The sequence below is a fragment of the Acipenser ruthenus genome, chromosome 53, assembly GCF_902713425.1.
Source record: "Acipenser ruthenus chromosome 53, fAciRut3.2 maternal haplotype, whole genome shotgun sequence".
Lineage (NCBI taxonomy): Eukaryota > Metazoa > Chordata > Actinopteri > Acipenseriformes > Acipenseridae > Acipenser > Acipenser ruthenus.
The window spans coordinates 6,034,606-6,052,424 of record NC_081241.1 but is presented as its reverse complement, the minus strand read 5'-3'; the positions used below and the strand labels follow the sequence as shown (position 1 = coordinate 6,052,424).

Below are 17,819 nucleotides of genomic sequence, written 5' to 3'. Positions count from 1 at the left end.
TGGAAGGACTCTAAGTAAGGTTGGTGGTACGCCTTCACAGGGATGGGTCGACTCGATGGTAGGATGGTACCAGAAGTTGGCCATCTTGGCGAAAGGGCGTAGCTGTAAGACTGCAAACAACTATACTGTGATCAGCTGTGGTGAGTGCGGCGATTGGATAAAGCATGGCGCTGGGCTGATCACGGGGAGGAGTTTGGCAGTACAAAGGGGACACAGATATATGAGTAGGGACCCTTAGACTGAAATAATAACAAGCCAGGGCACTACTGTTGTGTTTTATATTGTAGAGGGAAACTGATTGGGATTTAGTGCTAACAAGCCAGCACAAGCACCCAGGATTTCAACACTGTCACAACACTGCGACCTGCACTTGCACTGGGAGCACCGGCCTTTTCATGAGCACTTGCATTATTGAGTATGCATTGTAAATAGGCCCTCTGTTTGGACATCACTTAATTCCTTGTTGTAATTGAGCAAATACTTTGGACTCTAATGAGCTTATGTTGACTGCAACCTCATGTGTGGGTCAAGGTAGGACGATTCATTAAATACATCAACAACACAAACTAAATATCAAGGTCATTCTGTTATAGTGCAATAACTGACTTTCACAACTTATGTAAGGTGAACCCAACAGGAGGTTTATTGTGTGGTTTTTGGAGTATCTGGAACATCGCGTCTCACTGCCGTAAAGCACACACCAACACTGCCTTACGGCATCATAACTTAGCAACACAAGCATGGCACACACTCACAACTCAAGACACAAACAGGGCGCTGCTGAGCGATTAACAACCAAACATAACACCTTCTATTAACAACCAAACATAACACATTCTATTAACAACCAAACATAACGCATTCTATTAACAACCAAACATAACGCATTCTATTAACAACCAAACATAACACATTCTATTAACAACCAAACATAACACATTCTATTAACAACCAAACATAACACATTCTATTAACAACCAAACATAACACATTCTATTAACAACCAAACATAACACATTCTATTAACAACCAAACATAACACATTCTATTTCCTTTTTTGTCCAGGCCTTGGGTGCTGAACCTAGCACTTTGGTTCTGTTTTATATTAGCGTGTGGAATATTGTCTGTGTGGACAAATTTAACCATTTAAGTGACTAATACAGACGTGCTCAAATTTGTTGGTACCCCTCCACAAAAAACGAAGAATGCACAATTTTCTCTGAAATAACTTGAAACTGACAAAAGTAATTGGCATCCACCATTGTTTATTCCATATTTAATAGAAATCAGACTTTGCTTTTGATTTTTTATTCAACATAATATTGTAAATAATAAAACAAATGAAAATGGCATGGACGAAAATGATGGGACCGCTAACCTAATATTTTGTTGCACAACCTTTAGAGGCAATCACTGCAATCAAACATTTTCTGTAGCTCTCAATGAGACTTCTGCACCTGTTAACAGGTAGTTTGGCCCACTCTTCCTGAGCAAACTGCTCCAGCTGTCTCAGGTTTGATGGGTGCCTTCTCCAGACTGCAAGTCTCAGCTCTTTCCATAGATGTTTGATAGGATTCAGATCAGGACTCATAGAAGGCCATTTCAGAATAGTCCAATGTTTTGTTCTTATCCATTCTTGGGTGCTTTTAGCTGTGTGTTTTGGGTCATTATCCTGTTGGAGGACCCATGACCTGCGACTGAGACAGAGCTTTCTGACACTGGGCAGTACGTTTCGCTCCAGAATGCCTTGATAGTCTTGAGATTTCATTGTGCCCTGCACAGATTCAAGGCACCCTGTGCCAGGCGCAGCAAAGCAGCTCCAAAACATAACCAAGCCTCCTCCATGTTTCACTGTAGGTATGGTGTTCTTTTCTTTGAAAGCTTCATTTTTTCATCTGTGAACATAGAGCTGATGTGACTTGCCAAAAAGCTCCAGTTTTGACTCATATGTCCAAAAGACATTCTCCCAGAAGGATTGTGGCTTGTCAATATGCATTTTAGCAAATTCCAGTCTGGCTTTTTTATGTTTTTCTTTCAAAACTGGAGTCCTCCTGGGTCTTCTTCCATGGAGCCCACTTTCACTCAAAAAGCGACGGATGGTGCGATCAGAAACTGACGTACCTTCACCTTGGAGTTCAGCTTGTATCTCTTTGGCAGTTATCCTTGGTTCTTTTTCTACCATTCGCACTATCCTTTTGTTCAATCTGGGGTTGATTTTCCTCTTGCGGCCGCGCCCAGGGAGGTTGGCTACAGTTCCATGGACCTTAAACTTCTTGATAATATTTGCAACTGTTGTCCCAGGAACATCAAGCTGCTTGGAGATGGTCTTGTAGCCTTTACCTTTACCAGGCTTGTCTATTATTTCCTTTCTGATCTCCTCAGACAACTCTCTCCTTTGCTTTCTCTGGTCCATGTTCAGTGTGGTGCACACAATGATACCAAACAGCACAGTGACTACTTTTCTCCATTTAAATAGGCTGAATGACTGATTACAAGATTGGAGACATGTGTGATACTAATTAAAGAAACTAATTAGTTTGAAATATCACTATAATCCAATTATTTATTATCTTTTCTAAGGGGTACCAACAAATGTGTCCGGGCCATTTTAGAATATCTTTGTAGAATAAGCAATAATTCATCTCTTTTCACAGCTTCTTTGCTTTATTCTATGACATACCAAAGGCATGCAAGTATACATGATAAAATAGCTTTTAATTTCATCACTTTTCAGGAGAAATGAAGCATTATTTCAATGAGCTGTAAGGGTACCAACAAATTTGAGCACGTCTGTACACAGGTGTAACCAGTATTTAAAGATCCGAGCCAGTCTTTTATGAAGAACCTGCATTAAGGGCTGTGGGTATCTTCTCTGTTCCAGAGTAGGCGGCACCACAAGGTGGAGTTGGAGCAGCCTAGTTGGGCTGCAGCATAAGGAACCAGAGCGACAAGAGTGGTGACAAGCCAGCCAACGAGAAAGGCTGTGAAGAGGAGAGCCAAAGGACAAGGATGCTAAAGTGGATCTTGCTGCTATTGAGGAGGAAAAGGAGAGAAGGAGGGAGGAGCGCTACACTGCGCTCATTGAACGGGTAGGGCTGGCACTTTCCACAACACCAGCCCCTACAGGAACACCAGCAATATCGGCACCGAAGGCTCGGGCGATGAAGATGTCGGCGGAGGATGACCCAGAGGCGTACCTGGTCGAGTCTGAGCATCTGGCCACCACCGTGTCATGGCCGTAGGAGTTCTGGGCGAGCCAGCTGAGACCCTGCCTGATCGGGGAGGCTCAGGCAGCCTACCAGACTATGAGCGACCTCAACGCTGCCAGTTACGAGAGACACTCCTAGGCCGAGACAGAACTGATAGTACAATTAACAGACTAAGTAGAGTAGTTTAATGTAGTTTAGCAGGGACGATGTTAGCTTCTGTTCTGTGCCAAACTACATCCCGTCGATCACGCTTACTAAAAATCCTGTGCAGAATGCGGTCAAGGGATTGTGGCAGAGTGTCCCGCCCCTTTGTTTATTATTTATTTATATTATGATTTATGTTTTATATTACGGCGAAGCGCTGGTTATTTGTTATTGTTTTTGTATTTTTAAAAACCTTGTGAGGATGCGTGACTGATCAGCTAGTGATTTATTTAACTAGCTGACAGTCACGCATCCTTATGAAACTTGTGCAGACGGTGACCATCTCCTGAGTTAATTCATTGATTAACTGTTGCTAATCAGGAGATGGTCACTGTATATAAACCTGCAGCTCTCTACCCTCAAGGAGAGTGTCAGAGGAGAGACGTAAGGTTGAGAGATTTAGAACCAAAACAATTGCTAGACGTGCTGGCTTAAAACCAACACGATACTTGTTTGTTTGGCCAACGTGCCTTTTTGTTTTGTTGTTTGTTTAATTTTTTTTGTTTGTTTTATTATTTAATAAAATAGCTGAGCGCCGTAGCGCTCAGTTTCACCACCGCCATTCATTGTTTGCCTTTGTTTACTTCCTGCTCCGTGACATCACTACCCACACGTCACTGCAACAACAAGCTCGGTCACATATGGTATCCTGCGTGGGACAAACAACGCCTCCAGGAACGCAGGACCAGGAAAGCAAAGGGTGGTTTTTTTGTTCTTTTTTTTTTCAAATCGTGTTTTTTGTGTTTGGAGGGAAAAAAGAAAATAAATAAAAATGGAAGGCTGGAGCTGCCCCACGCAATATGAAGAGGGGGAGCGTGAGCATCCAGCACCCAGAAGGGGGGGGGCCATGCGGCAGCGCCCAGAAGGGGGGAGCCAGTGCGTCCAGCACCCAGAAGAGGGGGGGCCCGTGCGTCCAGCGCCCAGAAGGGGGGGGCCCGTGCGTCCAGCGCCCAGAAGGGGGGGGCCCGTGCGTCCAGCGCCCAGAAGGGGGGGGCCCGTGCGTCCAGCGCCCAGAAGGGGGGAGCCCGTGCGTCCAGCACCCAGAAGGGGGGAGCCCGTGCGTCCAGTGCCCAGAAGGGGGGAACTCGGGTGGCCACACCCCAAGGGGGGAAGGCCCACAGGTCCAGAACATAGGTCTCCAGCAGCAGAGAGAGAATACCTGCTGCTTCTGCCTCCGCCACCTCCACCGCTTCCACCAGCAGAGCAGAGCAGCAGGAGCTGCCTCTGCCTCCACCACCTCCACCGCTTCCACCAGCAGAGCAGAGCAGCAGGAGCTGCCTCTGCCTCCACCACCTCCACTGCTTCCACCAGCAGGAGCAGAGCAGCAGGAGCTGCCTCTGCCTCTGCCACCTCCAGGCACTCTGTGTCATCGCTGTCACTGTTCAAAACCCTGTGGACTCTGGCGTGTGCTGAGAGAGCGTCCAAATAAAAGGACTGCAAAGAATCCAGACGTCTCTCCTGTTTTCTGCCTCTTGCACAACGCTACAGCACGATCGAAGCGAGATGCAGCTGTTCTGACCTCGGATTTACCAACACCTTGGGAATGGAGGATGTTGGTTAACGTCTGAAAAGCCTGTAATGATTTTAATAAATGTGTCCACCTGCTGTCTTGGAGGTTCATTCACCTTCAAATAGTTTACAAAGGCATTGATTGATTTATTATAAATCATATCTCATGTGTTTTCCTTGTAATATATTTTCCATAATTAAATGTTGCTTTTAATAATCGTCATAACAATAATCACAATAAAAGTTGTTTTAAACAGTTCATAATATTTATTGGAAAAACTAAAAACAATACCTTTATTTTTTTATACAAAATATAGACATCAAATATAGGAAATACTTATTTGATCTTTTCTTGTTATTTATATAAACATATATTCAACAGTTAAGCATCTTCAGTGTTTTTTTTCTTATAAAAACTACTATACATTCTATATAAATGCAGAACGCTGTATCATTGTGGAGATGAAGTATCTTTTTTTTAGAAGCAGACCATTAACGAGCAAGTAGCGGGGTTCCAAAAAATACAGCGTCCCCCACGTGCTGCTACAACTGTTTAAATAACGTACCTGTCATTTCTTTTCATTAACATCCTGACAACTTTTCACACTTTTAACTTTAAAGTCTGTTTCAAAGTATTTTCAAAATGGTCACTCTAGTGCACTGATAGTGTCAGGATTTTGCCCACATTGTCAAACAGGTAACACAGCAAGAACGATCCATGATCTGGTACAGGAAAGCCAGAGTGTGCGTTTGTTTTTTTATCGCTCTTCCTGCAGTGATTTTGAGCAGTGCTTCTCAACCCTGGTCCTCTGGGAACCCGGTATCTCCTCATTTTCATTCCAACTGAGCTTTCAATTACTTAACTACCCTTAATTGAACTGATCATTTGCTTAATTAGACCGTTTTAATTGTTCTCGGCTCCTAATAAGTTGCAGATTAAGTTACTTATAATGACATTTTATAGTGAAGTTGAAATCTCTAACTGTTTAAAAGCTGAAAACAATTAAAAATACCTAATTGTGCTAATTATTAGTTTATTAATTAAGGGTTTAATTAAGTAATTGAAAGCTCAGTTGGAATGAAAACCAGAGGACCGGGGTTGAGCAGCACTGATTCAGAGGACAGAAATCAAACCCCAGTGCACTACAGCGGACATATTGAAAAGAGCTTTGAAACAGACTTTAAAGTTATGTGTAAAAAGTTGTCAGGATGTTAATGAAACATGACATGGATGTTATTTAAGCCGCTGTAGCATCACGGGGGGACGTGGAACGCTAGATTTTCCACAAACCCGTTACTTTCTCGTTAATCTCATCTATCCAAATGTTTCACAAATAGAGGACTTGAGTCCCTATAGTGTGGATTTCTAGTTAACTCCAGCACAGCCTGGGTGGATCAGCAGTATAATGGAAGCTGAGGCTCAAGGAAAGTAAAGCCACCTCTACTGGCACAGAGAGTAGAGCAACTGGATCTCCTGTGAGCCGTCCATGTCAGGCCTGATGAGAAACGAAAAGAAACAGAACCATTGCAGTGCCGCTGTGTGTGTGTCTGCCATTGAAGATCATTGAGGGTATAGTTAACACACTGTGGTCCCATTCTACCAGCCTCACCCCATTGTAGTTGCCCTATACTTGTGCTGCCATTGCCCCTCAGTGTAATACAGAGCCATTGCAGTGCCTCTGTCTGTCTGTCTGCCATTGAAGATCATTGAGGGTATAGTTAACACACTGTGGTCCCATTCTACCAGCCTCACCCCATTGTAGTTGCCCTATACTTGTGCTACCATTGCCCCTCAGTGTAATACAGAGCCATTGCAGTGCTGCTGTCTGTCTGTCTGCCATTGTAGATCATTGAGGGTATAGTTAACACACTGTGGTCCCATTCTACCAGCCTCACCCCATTGTAGTTGCCCTATACTTGTGCTACCATTGCCCCTCAGTGTAATACAGAGCCATTGCAGTGCCGCTGTCTGTCTGTCTGCCATTGTAGATCATTGAGGGTATAGTTAGCACACTGTGGTCCCATTCTACCAGCCTCACCCCATTGTAGTTGCCCTATACTTGTGCTGCCATTGCCCCTCAGTGTAATACAGAGCCATTGCAGTGCCTCTGTCTGTCTGTCTGCCATTGAAGATCATTGAGGGTATAGTTAACACACTGTGGTCCCATTCTACCAGCCTCACCCCATTGTAGTTGCCCTATACTTGTGCTACCATTGCCCCTCAGTGTAATACAGAGCCATTGCAGTGCTGCTGTCTGTCTGTCTGCCATTGTAGATCATTGAGGGTATAGTCAGCACACTGTGGTCCAATGTGTAATTGATTAATCGTGTGAAATTCAGGCCAGAACAATTGCTTTTAGATAATTTAACATAAAAAGGCAGTCTTATTAAATAAAATAACACATTTACCAATTTCTTATAATTCAACTTCTTTTTAGATTTAATTTCTCACCACTAACTTGAGAACACAGCAGACAGATCAGCCAATCAAAACCCTGAACTGGGCAGCCCCTCCCCCTGTACCTGACGGGCGTCTCGAGGATCATGGGCATGTTGTCCAGGCGAGGCTCGTTCACGATTTGTCGAAATCCCTCCAATCCGATCTCCCCCTCACCAATGTTCTCATGACGATCCAGATGGCAGCCCAGCTTCCCTGAAAAACAAATGTGAGGTCAACAGACAGGCTCGATGGTCCAGTGGTAAGAGAATGAGGCTTGTTGTTACCAGGAGGTTCCCGTTCAATCCCAGCTCAGCCACTGACTCACTGTGTGTGACCCTGAGCAAGTCATTTAACCCCCTTGTGCTCCGTTCTTCGGATGACACATTAAACAAAAAGTCCTATTGGAAGTGACTCTGCAGCAACAGCAGTTGTGAGGCAAAGTTCACCACTTGGACTGTAAGTCGCTTTGGATAAAAACATCTGCTAATTGACTAAATAATAATAATAATAAATAATAATAATAATAATAATAATAATAATAATAATAATAATAATAATAATAATAATATTAAGCAGCAATGGTAGCACAAGTATAGGGCAGCTACAATGGGGTGAGGCTGGTAGAATGGGACCACAGTGTGCTAACTATACCCTCAATGATCTTCAATGGCAGACAGACAGAGGCACTGCAATGGTAATAAAAGATAACAACTATGGATGATGGATTACTGATGGAATATTGCAAGCTATTCTGGTTGTGAACTAACATTACTGTACTGGAGATCTGTGACACAGCGAATTCAATACAGGTCGAATTATTCATGTATTTTCTTTGTCATTCTTAATTCCAGGCAGGTTAGAAATATATATATATATATATATATATATATAGATATTGATATTAAAATAAAAATCCCCAGTTGTCAATACATTATCTCCCAAGTTCTGAGTGACTAGATATTCTAAATAGCGCCCCCTACCTTTGGAGTCATTGAGATGCACTGCCTTGAGATACTGCAGTCCAACCGTCCAATCAAATTCATCCAGCATCTTCTTAACCCCGCCCACTGCAGAGAGGTCGTGACCTGGGGGAGGAGACTCTTACTGGGGTCATGCAAGGGTCACATACTATAGGACAGTTGCCCCTCCCCCTTTCCCTGTCTCTTATGGTGAAAGACCGGTCTGTCTCACTAACAGCAGTGTCCAGTCGACCCCTTTCCCTGTCTCTTATGGTGAAAGACCAGTCTGTCTCACTAACAGCAGTGTCCAGTCGACCCCTTTCCCTGTCTCTTATGGTGAACAGATTCAATGAGTATTTTGAAGGACGCTATACAGATGAAACTGGTCTGGTTTTAAATCCAAGGTTCTCTTACCAGCTGCGAAGGCATGGCAGGTATCCAGACAGACTCCAATTCTGGATTTATCTTTCACTCGATCAATAATCCCTCTCAGTTCTGAGAACTTGCCCCCAACAGTGTTACCCTGGCAGCTCATATTCTCTATAACTGAGGAGGGAAAGAAAGAGACAGACATTAAAACAGAAATGTTAAATATAACCATCTCCCTCAGCAGAACTAATGAAACAGCGCCCCCCACTCACCACTCTGGCAGCATGAGGAACTGCAGGCTGTTGATTGTACCTGTCGTGACTCCAGTGGTGTGCTGGTGGGCGTGGTTTATGGAATCTGCTATCCTATCCAGACACTCCTCTACTGTTATGTCATGGAGGGTGGAGCCAGGGTGGAAGTTGAACATGGTCAGGCCCAGCTGCTCACACCTCTTCAGTTCATCAATGAGCATGGCTCTGCTCTTCTCATAGACATCTGAGGAGAAAATAATCAGATTACATTTTCTTATATTGTATGTGTGTGTTCTTATCTTTTATGGTGTTTGAAATCATGCTGAATGACTTACTGCAAATACTCAGTGTTTTTTTTTTTGTTTTTTTTTTTCTCATGTATCTTTGTCTCCCCCCAGTGGAGACAGGCGAGACTGCACTGGTCATTTCGTGGTTCTTTTATTTATTTATTTATTTATTTTTTAATTACACAAATAGTTGTTTTTTTTTTACAAGTCTATGTTAATCTGCTTTTATGCTCTAGTTGCATGCCAGAGATATACAGACGTGCTCAAATTTGTTGGTACCCTTACAGCTCATTGAAATAATGCTTCATTCCTCCTGAAAAGTGATGAAATTAAAAGCTATTTTATCATGTATACTTGCATGCCTTTGGTATGCCATAGAATAAAGCAAAGAAGCTGTGAAAAGAGATGAATTATTGCTTATTCTACAAAGATATTCTAAAATGGCCTGGACACATTTGTTGGTACCCCTTAGAAAAGATAATAAATAATTGGATTATAGTGATATTTCAAACTAATTAGTTTCTTTAATTAGTATCACACATGTCTCCAATCTTGTAATCAGTCATTCAGCCTATTTAAATGGAGAAAAGTAGTCACTGTGCTGTTTGGTATCATTGTGTGCACCACACTGAACATGGACCAGAGAAAGCAAAGGAGAGAGTTGTCTGAGGAGATCAGAAAGAAAATAATAGACAAGCATGGTAAAGGTAAAGGCTACAAGACCATCTCCAAGCAGCTTGATGTTCCTGTGACAACAGTTGCAAATATTATTAAGAAGTTTAAGGTCCATGGAACTGTAGCCAACCTCCCTGGGCGCGGCGGTAAGAGGAAAATCGACCCCAGATTGAACAGAAGGATAGTGCGAATGGTAGAAAAAGAACCAAGGATAACTGCCAAAGAGATACAAGCTGAACTCCAAGGTGAAGGTACGTCAGTTTCTGATCGCACCATCCGTCGCTTTTTGAGCGAAAGTGGGCTCCATGGAAGAAGACCAAGGAGGACTCCACTTTTGACAGAAAAACATAAAAAAGCCAGACTGGAATTTGCTAAAATGCATATTGACAAGCCACAATCCTTCTGGGAGAATGTCATTTGGACAGATGAGTCAAAACTGGAGCTTTTTGGCAAGTCACATCAGCTCTATGTTCACAGACGAAAAAATGAAGCTTTCAAAGAAAAGAACACCATACCTACAGTGAAACATGGAGGAGGCTCGGTTATGTTTTGGGGCTGCTTTGCTGCGCCTGGCACAGGGTGCTTTGAATCTGTGCAGGGCACAATGAAATCTCAAGACTATCAAGGCATTCTGGAGCGAAACGTACTGCCCAGTATCAGAAAGCGCTCTCAGTCGCAGGTCATGGGTCCTCCAACAGGATAATGACCCAAAACACACAGCTAAAAGCACCCAAGAATGGATAAGAACAAAACATTGGACTATTCTGAAGTAGCCTTCTATGAGTCCTGATCTGAATCCTGTCAAACATCTATGGATAGAGCTGAAACTTGCAGTCTGGAGAAGGCACCCATCAAACCTGAGGCAGCTGGAGTAGTTTGCTCAGGAAGAGATGGCCAAACTACCTGTTAACAGGTGCAGAAGTCTCATTGAGAGCTACAGAAAACGTTTGATTGCTGTGACTGCCTCTAAAGGTTGTGCAACAAAATATTAGGTTAGCGATCCCATCATTTTTGTCCATGCCATTTTCATTTGTTTTATTATTTACAATATTATGTTGAATAAAAAATCAAAAGCAAAGTCTGATTTCTATTAAATATGGAATAAACAATGGTGGATGCCAATTACTTTTGTCAGTTTCAAGTTATTTCAGAGAAAATTGGGCATTCTTCGTTTTTTGTGGAGGGGTACCAACAAATTTGAGCACGTCTGTATGTATTCTATATAAGCCAAAGTGTCTTTAACCCTTTGCAGTCCATTTATTAAGTGCGCGTCAGGTCACAGTCAAACGGGTTTAAAGGGCCCTGCATATCAACAAAGCACTCACTAGGCATCTCTAGCCCCGCCCCACCCTTTGTTCGCTATCACTTTCACATATGCTAATAAATAAATAATAATAATAATAATAATAGTCGTACATACCGATCAATCATCGCCTGATCACTCGTTGTATCACCAGACTCCTCAATAATGCGATCCAAGTCATTATTTTATTACTATAACATCTCAAAAAAGCTCTGCAAATGTCCGTGATAGTCTCTGTGTGCTGATTCAGTAACAGGCAGCTTGTTTCCTTATGACCGCCCCTATGTGATGCCAGGGGCATGTATGACTATTCATGAGATACGCCTTTTTTTTTTTGGTTTATCGGCTTGTCTCGGCTCCTGTCGCTCCCACTCGGCCATTGAATGGTTTTCTCTGCTTTTTCCGGAGAAAAAAAGACTAGAAACCAGTTTTTTGCGTTTTTTTGATGATGTTGGACAGGGTCTGACAATGGACCGGATAGGAATAATTGCAATGTCGGACCAGGTCCGACATAGGACCGCAAAAGGGTTAAAAAATAGCCAGCGCCATCTAGTGATAAGGCTGTGATCTCAAGACCTTTCCTGTATCTTTGCCTCCCTCCAGTGGATACCGGTAGTACTGCAGGATAGTCCAGTTCTGAACTAACTGCACTGTACCAGGGTTCTGAGAGCCAGCAAATTCACTGCATTCTGAATAAAAAACAACGTTACTGGAGAAGATCTTTCCTGTATCTTTGTCTCCCCCAAGTGGATACAGGCAGTACAGCAAGAAAGTCCAGATCTGTAACTGTACTGTACTGGTATCTGAGATCCATTAACTGCAATACAGTCCAGATAACTTAATGTATCTTTGTCTCCCCTGGTGGAGAAAGGCAGTACTGCTCTGGTAATTTCATGTATCTTTGCTCCCCCCTGGTGGAAAACTCCCTCTAAGGGAGAGAGTTGTTACTGCAAGGTGGTCTAGATATGAACTAACAGACCTTTTCTGTATCTATCTCCACCTGGTGGAGTCAGGTGGTACTGCTCTGCAATTTCCTGCCTGTCTCCCCCTGGTGGAGACGGCTGGTACTCACCAGGTTTGGGAGACCCACAGTTGAGCAGGTATGACCCGTGCGGCAGTATGCGGTCGGGGGTGAAGCCGTGTTGGGAGCAGGCCTGGCGGAACCGGGCCACTGCCTTCTCATCCAGGGGCTGGCTCTTCCATGAGCGCTGGGAGCCTAGGAACATGCCGAACACACAGCCCCCGATCGTAACGGAGCCCTGCACAGCGTTCCAGAGCCCACCTGCAGAGACACAGCCAGACCTGTGAGTGCTGACCATCTTTAAAATCCATTCTCTCACCTCTTATTAGCTTTATTAACAGTATCGCTGGTCCTTCCCTTTAAAGGAGTGCTGACCATCTTTAAAATCCATTCTCTCACCTATTAGCTTTATTAACAGTATCGCTGGTCCTTCCCTTTAAAAGGAGCACTGACCATCTTTAAAATCCATTCTCTCACCTCTTATTAGCTTTATTAACAGTATCGCTGGTCCCTCCCTTTAAAGGAGCGCTGACCATCTTTAAAATACATTCTCTCACCTCTTATTAGCTTTATTAACAGTATCGCTGGTCCCTCCCTTTAAAGGAGCGCTGACCATCTTTAAAATACATTCTCTCCTACCTGCTATGGACATGTGGGCTCCTATGAGCTTCCTCCTTATTCCCTCCATTTTCACACTCCCTTTCTCCGTCTCTCTCTCCGCTGATGAGCCGGGTTGTACAGGCAATGGCTCTTCTTCCTCCTTTTTTATTCCCTCGCTCTTTAGTTTTTTCATTCCCTTCTTCACAGGCCTGGTCCCGCTGTCTGGTAACCAAAGCAGTCAGACGTCAAGACAATTATTTTTGTTTTGTCTTATGATGTCACTTCCTCCCTGTCGCAGTTAGCAAAACAAACTTGATCCAAGGTGGCAGACCACTAGAGGGCGCTGGCTCTTCTATAAAGACACTGTGGCTGATCCAGCCTGTGTTACTCACATCTATGGCTGGTAATTAGAGCTGAAGAGCAGCTTCTGAACTCATCGTCACCTCAAATTGTAGCCGACAAAATAATTCCATTCATTTCCCCCCATTGACAGCCCTTCATTATAGAGGTCTTAATGTGCAGTTTTGAAATGAACACATATTTTAATATGTCATTTTTATTTAAACCCATGATATCTGGTTAAAGAAATCTCAGTTTGCACAAGTCATGCTTTCGAATAGTGTCACTTCCTAGGTCGCCTGCTGGGTAAAATCGCCCCACTTCTCTGGCTTCTTGTCTGTCAATAACCAATCACCAATCAGCTGCTGCTTCCCCTATTGACTGACATGCTTTGCACCCAGAAGACACTGCTGTTGGGTGACCAGGAAGTAAAGCAGTGACAGACTTCCTGGAAGACAAGTCAAGCAAGCTGAGAACTTCCTTTAACCCCAGTGTAGAACCAGATGTGAATTCAAATGAAAATGGGACTATAACATGTGTTTCTTTCAGAACTGCACCTCTGAGACTGACTAGTCAATAGAAGAGCAGGACAGGCGAGATTAAAGGAATTGTTTTATTAATATTAATATTATTATTTAGCAGACCCATTTATCGAAAGCAACTTCCAGAGACTAGGGGGTGAACTATGCATCATCAACAACTGCTGTTGCTGCTGCAGAGTCACTTCCAATAGGACCTTGTTTGTTTTACGCCTCATACGAAGGACAGAGCACAAGGAGATTTAGTGACTTGTTCAGGGTCACACACACACACACAGTGAGTCAGTAGCTGAGCCGGGATTTGAACCTCCTGGTATCAAGACCATTTTCTCGAACCACTGGACCAGAGAGCCTCAGATTAATTAGTTACAATCTCTTTCAGCATTATGAGGTCATCTCCTGCTAATTCAATGGAACTGAAAGCCGTTTTCATATTCTCGTACCCGGTTCATCCACGCTCTCCCGTTTCACTCCACGTTTCACTGATTTCCTCCTCTGTCTGCTTGGCTTCACCTTCTCTCTATTCCCCTCTCCCTCCTTCTTCACCGTCACTTGTCCCTTCTTTCGTTTGGGAGTGAGGACAGGTCTGACCGAATGAGCCGAGCCCTCGAGCTCCCCTGTATTGAAGATGAAAAAGTGACTTGAGTTAAATTTACACTGAAGACCAAGAAAGACTTCTAGTGGAAACGTTTGCCATTGAATTGACACTGAAGACGCTGAGAAAGACTTCTAGTGGAAACGTTTGCCATTGAATTTACACTGAAGACCCTGAGAAAGACTTCTAGTGGAAACGTTTGCCATTGAATTGACACTGAAGACGCTGAGAAAGACCTCTAGTGGATACGTTTGCCATTGAATTTACACTGAAGACGCTCAGAAAGACTTCTAGTGGATACGTTTGCCATTGAATTGACACTGAAGACGCTCAGAAAGATTTCTAGTGGAAACGTTTGCCATTGAATTTACACTGAAGCCACTGAGAAAGACTTCTAATGGAAACGTTTGCCATTGAATTTACACTGAAGACACTCAGAAAGACTTACAACTCACCTGCAGTAGAGCGCTTGCGGCCCCTAACTCCACTCCTCCGTCTCTTCTCTCCCCCCTTCCCTCGCTCCGCACTCTCTGAGTTGCGCAGTGAACTGCGTGTCCTGGAGAAGGGGCCACTCCCCCTGCGCTCGGATTTAACCCTGTCCTTGCCAGACATCCCGAAAAACAGCCTGTGAAACACACACACACACACACACACAGAGAAAGCTTAAGTGACACTTTATTAGGAATCCTAGTCTCTGGAAGCTATAAGTCCTGGAACAGTTAGCTGTTAGTTAGTGAGTGCAAAATGGGCAAGACATGCTTATTAGAGAGTTGGGTAATTGTATTTTAGTCGTGCTATTGCATTTACTGTAAACGACACTCAGAGGTGACAGTAAGCTGGTACTGACCGGGACTCTGTACTGGTCATTGTATTTTTAGGCTACATCGTTTGCTCTTTGTATTTGAAGTCCTTTCCCGCCTCCCAGCTTCTTCATGGTTGTCCGGTTACTATCGATGTTTAAGCAAAAGAACTCAAAGTCACTCAGGTTCCAGTCATGTGACTTAGGATGACAGAGGGGTGATCGCCATAGTAACCGTCACTCTTACAGCGAGCAACGCTGACTGCAAAGGGGGCTCAGCAGACCTGTCAACACTGAGTTTACAAAATGAAATCTGAGTGGCCTGAACTGAAGTGAATATCTTCCAAGACAAAATCATACAACTATTCCACTGGTATTTAGTAGAATGATAGATGGAGATACGCTGCTCTTTAAAAAAACAACCATGAGGTGCTTCACAATCAATAGAAGAGAACTGCACTCGCAAGTAAACAGTTCACTTGTAGTTTAGTTCATATTCTGAAGAAACAAGCAGAGCAGAAACAGCCTTCGTTTTTTGTTCCGGTCAGAAACAGGAAGTACAACATTTTTGAAGTACAGAACTGCATCGTGTGCTCAGCAAGATAACAGCAGTGTGATTTATTAGGCTGTGTGTCAGCGCCATTCAAAAATAAAATAAACAATCTTGTGGATTATTTGTTTAAACATTCTGATTCTGTGTTGATAATGTTTAAATGGTGATACTAACAGCTGATCGACTTTTTAAATCCGGCTTTCTGTACATTTAACATGTTTGAGATGACAAGATATATAAAGAAAATAAGGAGCTGTTATCATCTGCAATAAATACACCTGATGTTTAATTTATAAACTATTATTGTGTTATTATATACAGTACTGTTATTTAGTCCTTGGGATGAGATGTAAAACAAACAAGCTCCTGTTGGAAGTGACTCAGCAGCAGCAGTTGTTGATGAAGCAGGGTTCAGCCTCTAGTCTCTGGAAGTCACTTTGGATTAAAGCCTCTGCTAAACGACTAACTCATTCATTCACAATTTCAGCTCCTTCGGAGTTGGTACGGCATCAGTGACTTGAAGAAAAAGAAGATCCCAGTTTTTCACTCTGCAAATCGGGTAACCCTAACGACATGAACAGAGCAAGAAACTAAAGTTCTGGAAGAAATTAGGTCAGACACCAAAATCCAAACAGAGCAACTGGACAAAACTCACAACAATAGTCAAATATAAATCAAATAGTTTTTTTTTGTTTGTTTGTTTTTTTTAATTAAATTGTGTTGTAATTGTATATTTAAGGTTCAAATGTAATAATTCCAAATGAAACACAACCTTAATTTTTATTATTATTATTTATATATTTTAATATGTATATATTTCGAAACCATTATTAAATAAAATGCCCTTCCCTCTCCTTTTAGCTTTGGTCCCCATAAATTAGCAGCTTACAAAAACGTACCGGTACAGTACCGGTAAGAAATGAAAGGTTACTTTCACCTCTGATTACACTGTATTTAAATATGAATCTGGCATTGTAACCCAGTCTGTACTGCCCTGTAACACCTGTGTAAGTCACCCGGGATGAAGGTGTCTGGCAAATTAATAATAATAATAATAATAATAATAATAATAATATTAATAATAATAATAATAATAATAATAATAATAATAATAATGAGTAGTCAGCGATGAGGAAATTGCAAAACAGAAAAAAGAAAGCCTTTAACAGATGTATTCTGGAGCTGGCTATACCAGCCCAGTGCTTTTCCGCTGTTGTGCTCCTCGCTTGAGGAACCAGGTTGATTTAGGCAGCTTGAAACACCGGATGCTTTGAAGTCTAAACTGAAGACATCCTTTTTAAACGTGCTTTTATATCACTGGTTGTAGCTGAGAGTGTGTTCTACACATGAGCTCTGTGGTTTTGTTTTTAACTTTGTACAGAGCTCTGGGGTGCCATGGCGTGAAGGGAGGGCGATATATAAAAATATAGAAATAAACGTGTAGTGTAGTGTAGTGTATTGTATTGTAAGTGCAAGTCGTCTACGTGTAAGTAAACGTTTTGGTTCGCAGTCTTCACGGTATAACATCGTTTCAGACGCATAAAATCCCATCGTTACTACGGACGATAATGCACAAAGGAAAATATGTTCAGAACATCATTACAGTGTAAAAATCAGGTATGTAAATATACCAGCCATGCTAAAAGAATGTATAACAGCGGCCCGGATCACCAATGCAAGTGTAACACTACGATTAACATCTACACAGTAAAACGCGGTACAGCATTGCACACTGAGCTGTCTGCTAGACATTGCACGCAGGTACATTACACGCTGTCCACGATGTTATTAATTTACCAGTCAAACTGAAGGAGCGTATTTGCAAATTGAATCCAAGCTGTTAAAGATCAAAATGCAAGTCACCAAACCGACGTGTTGTTCAAACCAGCAACAGACAACGCTGACGATTAGAGTTCATTAACTGAAGTACAGCGCCTAGCCCTTACCTTGGTTTTATTACAGTTCAATGCACGGCGCCGCACAGAGTTGTCAAGTTTGCTTCCGCATTTATCAAGTATTGTAATGGCTGTTCTACTTAAAAACAATGGCTTTATACTGTCATCTAGTGGCTGAAAATAAAAACCGGGCTTTACTGTGTTGATGCTGAATTCAAAATGTGCTTCTCTCTTCGGAAGCGCCAAAATTACGTCACAAAGACCACGACTGG

The 17,819-nt window shown here is 42.7% G+C and overlaps 1 protein-coding gene across 2 annotated transcripts; it reads right to left on the bottom strand.

Annotated features, from left to right (window-relative positions):
- Positions 1 to 5,191: 5,191 nt before the first annotated feature.
- Positions 5,192 to 17,756, bottom strand: LOC117432946 (probable endonuclease 4). 2 transcript variants are annotated; one of them, XM_059016690.1, is made up of 10 exons: positions 17,599 to 17,752; positions 14,756 to 14,925; positions 14,149 to 14,322; positions 12,867 to 13,049; positions 12,279 to 12,488; positions 9,003 to 9,185; positions 8,736 to 8,867; positions 8,343 to 8,447; positions 7,446 to 7,575; positions 5,195 to 6,418 (listed from the first exon to the last, which is right to left on the bottom strand). In XM_059016690.1, the coding sequence occupies exons 2-10, from the start codon at positions 14,910 to 14,912 to the stop codon at positions 6,364 to 6,366; spliced, it is 1,329 nt and encodes a 442-aa protein (XP_058872673.1). In that variant the 5' UTR covers positions 14,913 to 14,925; positions 17,599 to 17,752; the 3' UTR covers positions 5,195 to 6,363. The 2 variants fall into 2 exon arrangements, with proteins under 2 accessions (XP_058872675.1, XP_058872673.1); XM_059016692.1 differs by lacking the exon at positions 8,343 to 8,447 and having other exon boundaries at positions 5,192 to 6,418; positions 17,599 to 17,756.
- Positions 17,757 to 17,819: the final 63 nt, after the last annotated feature.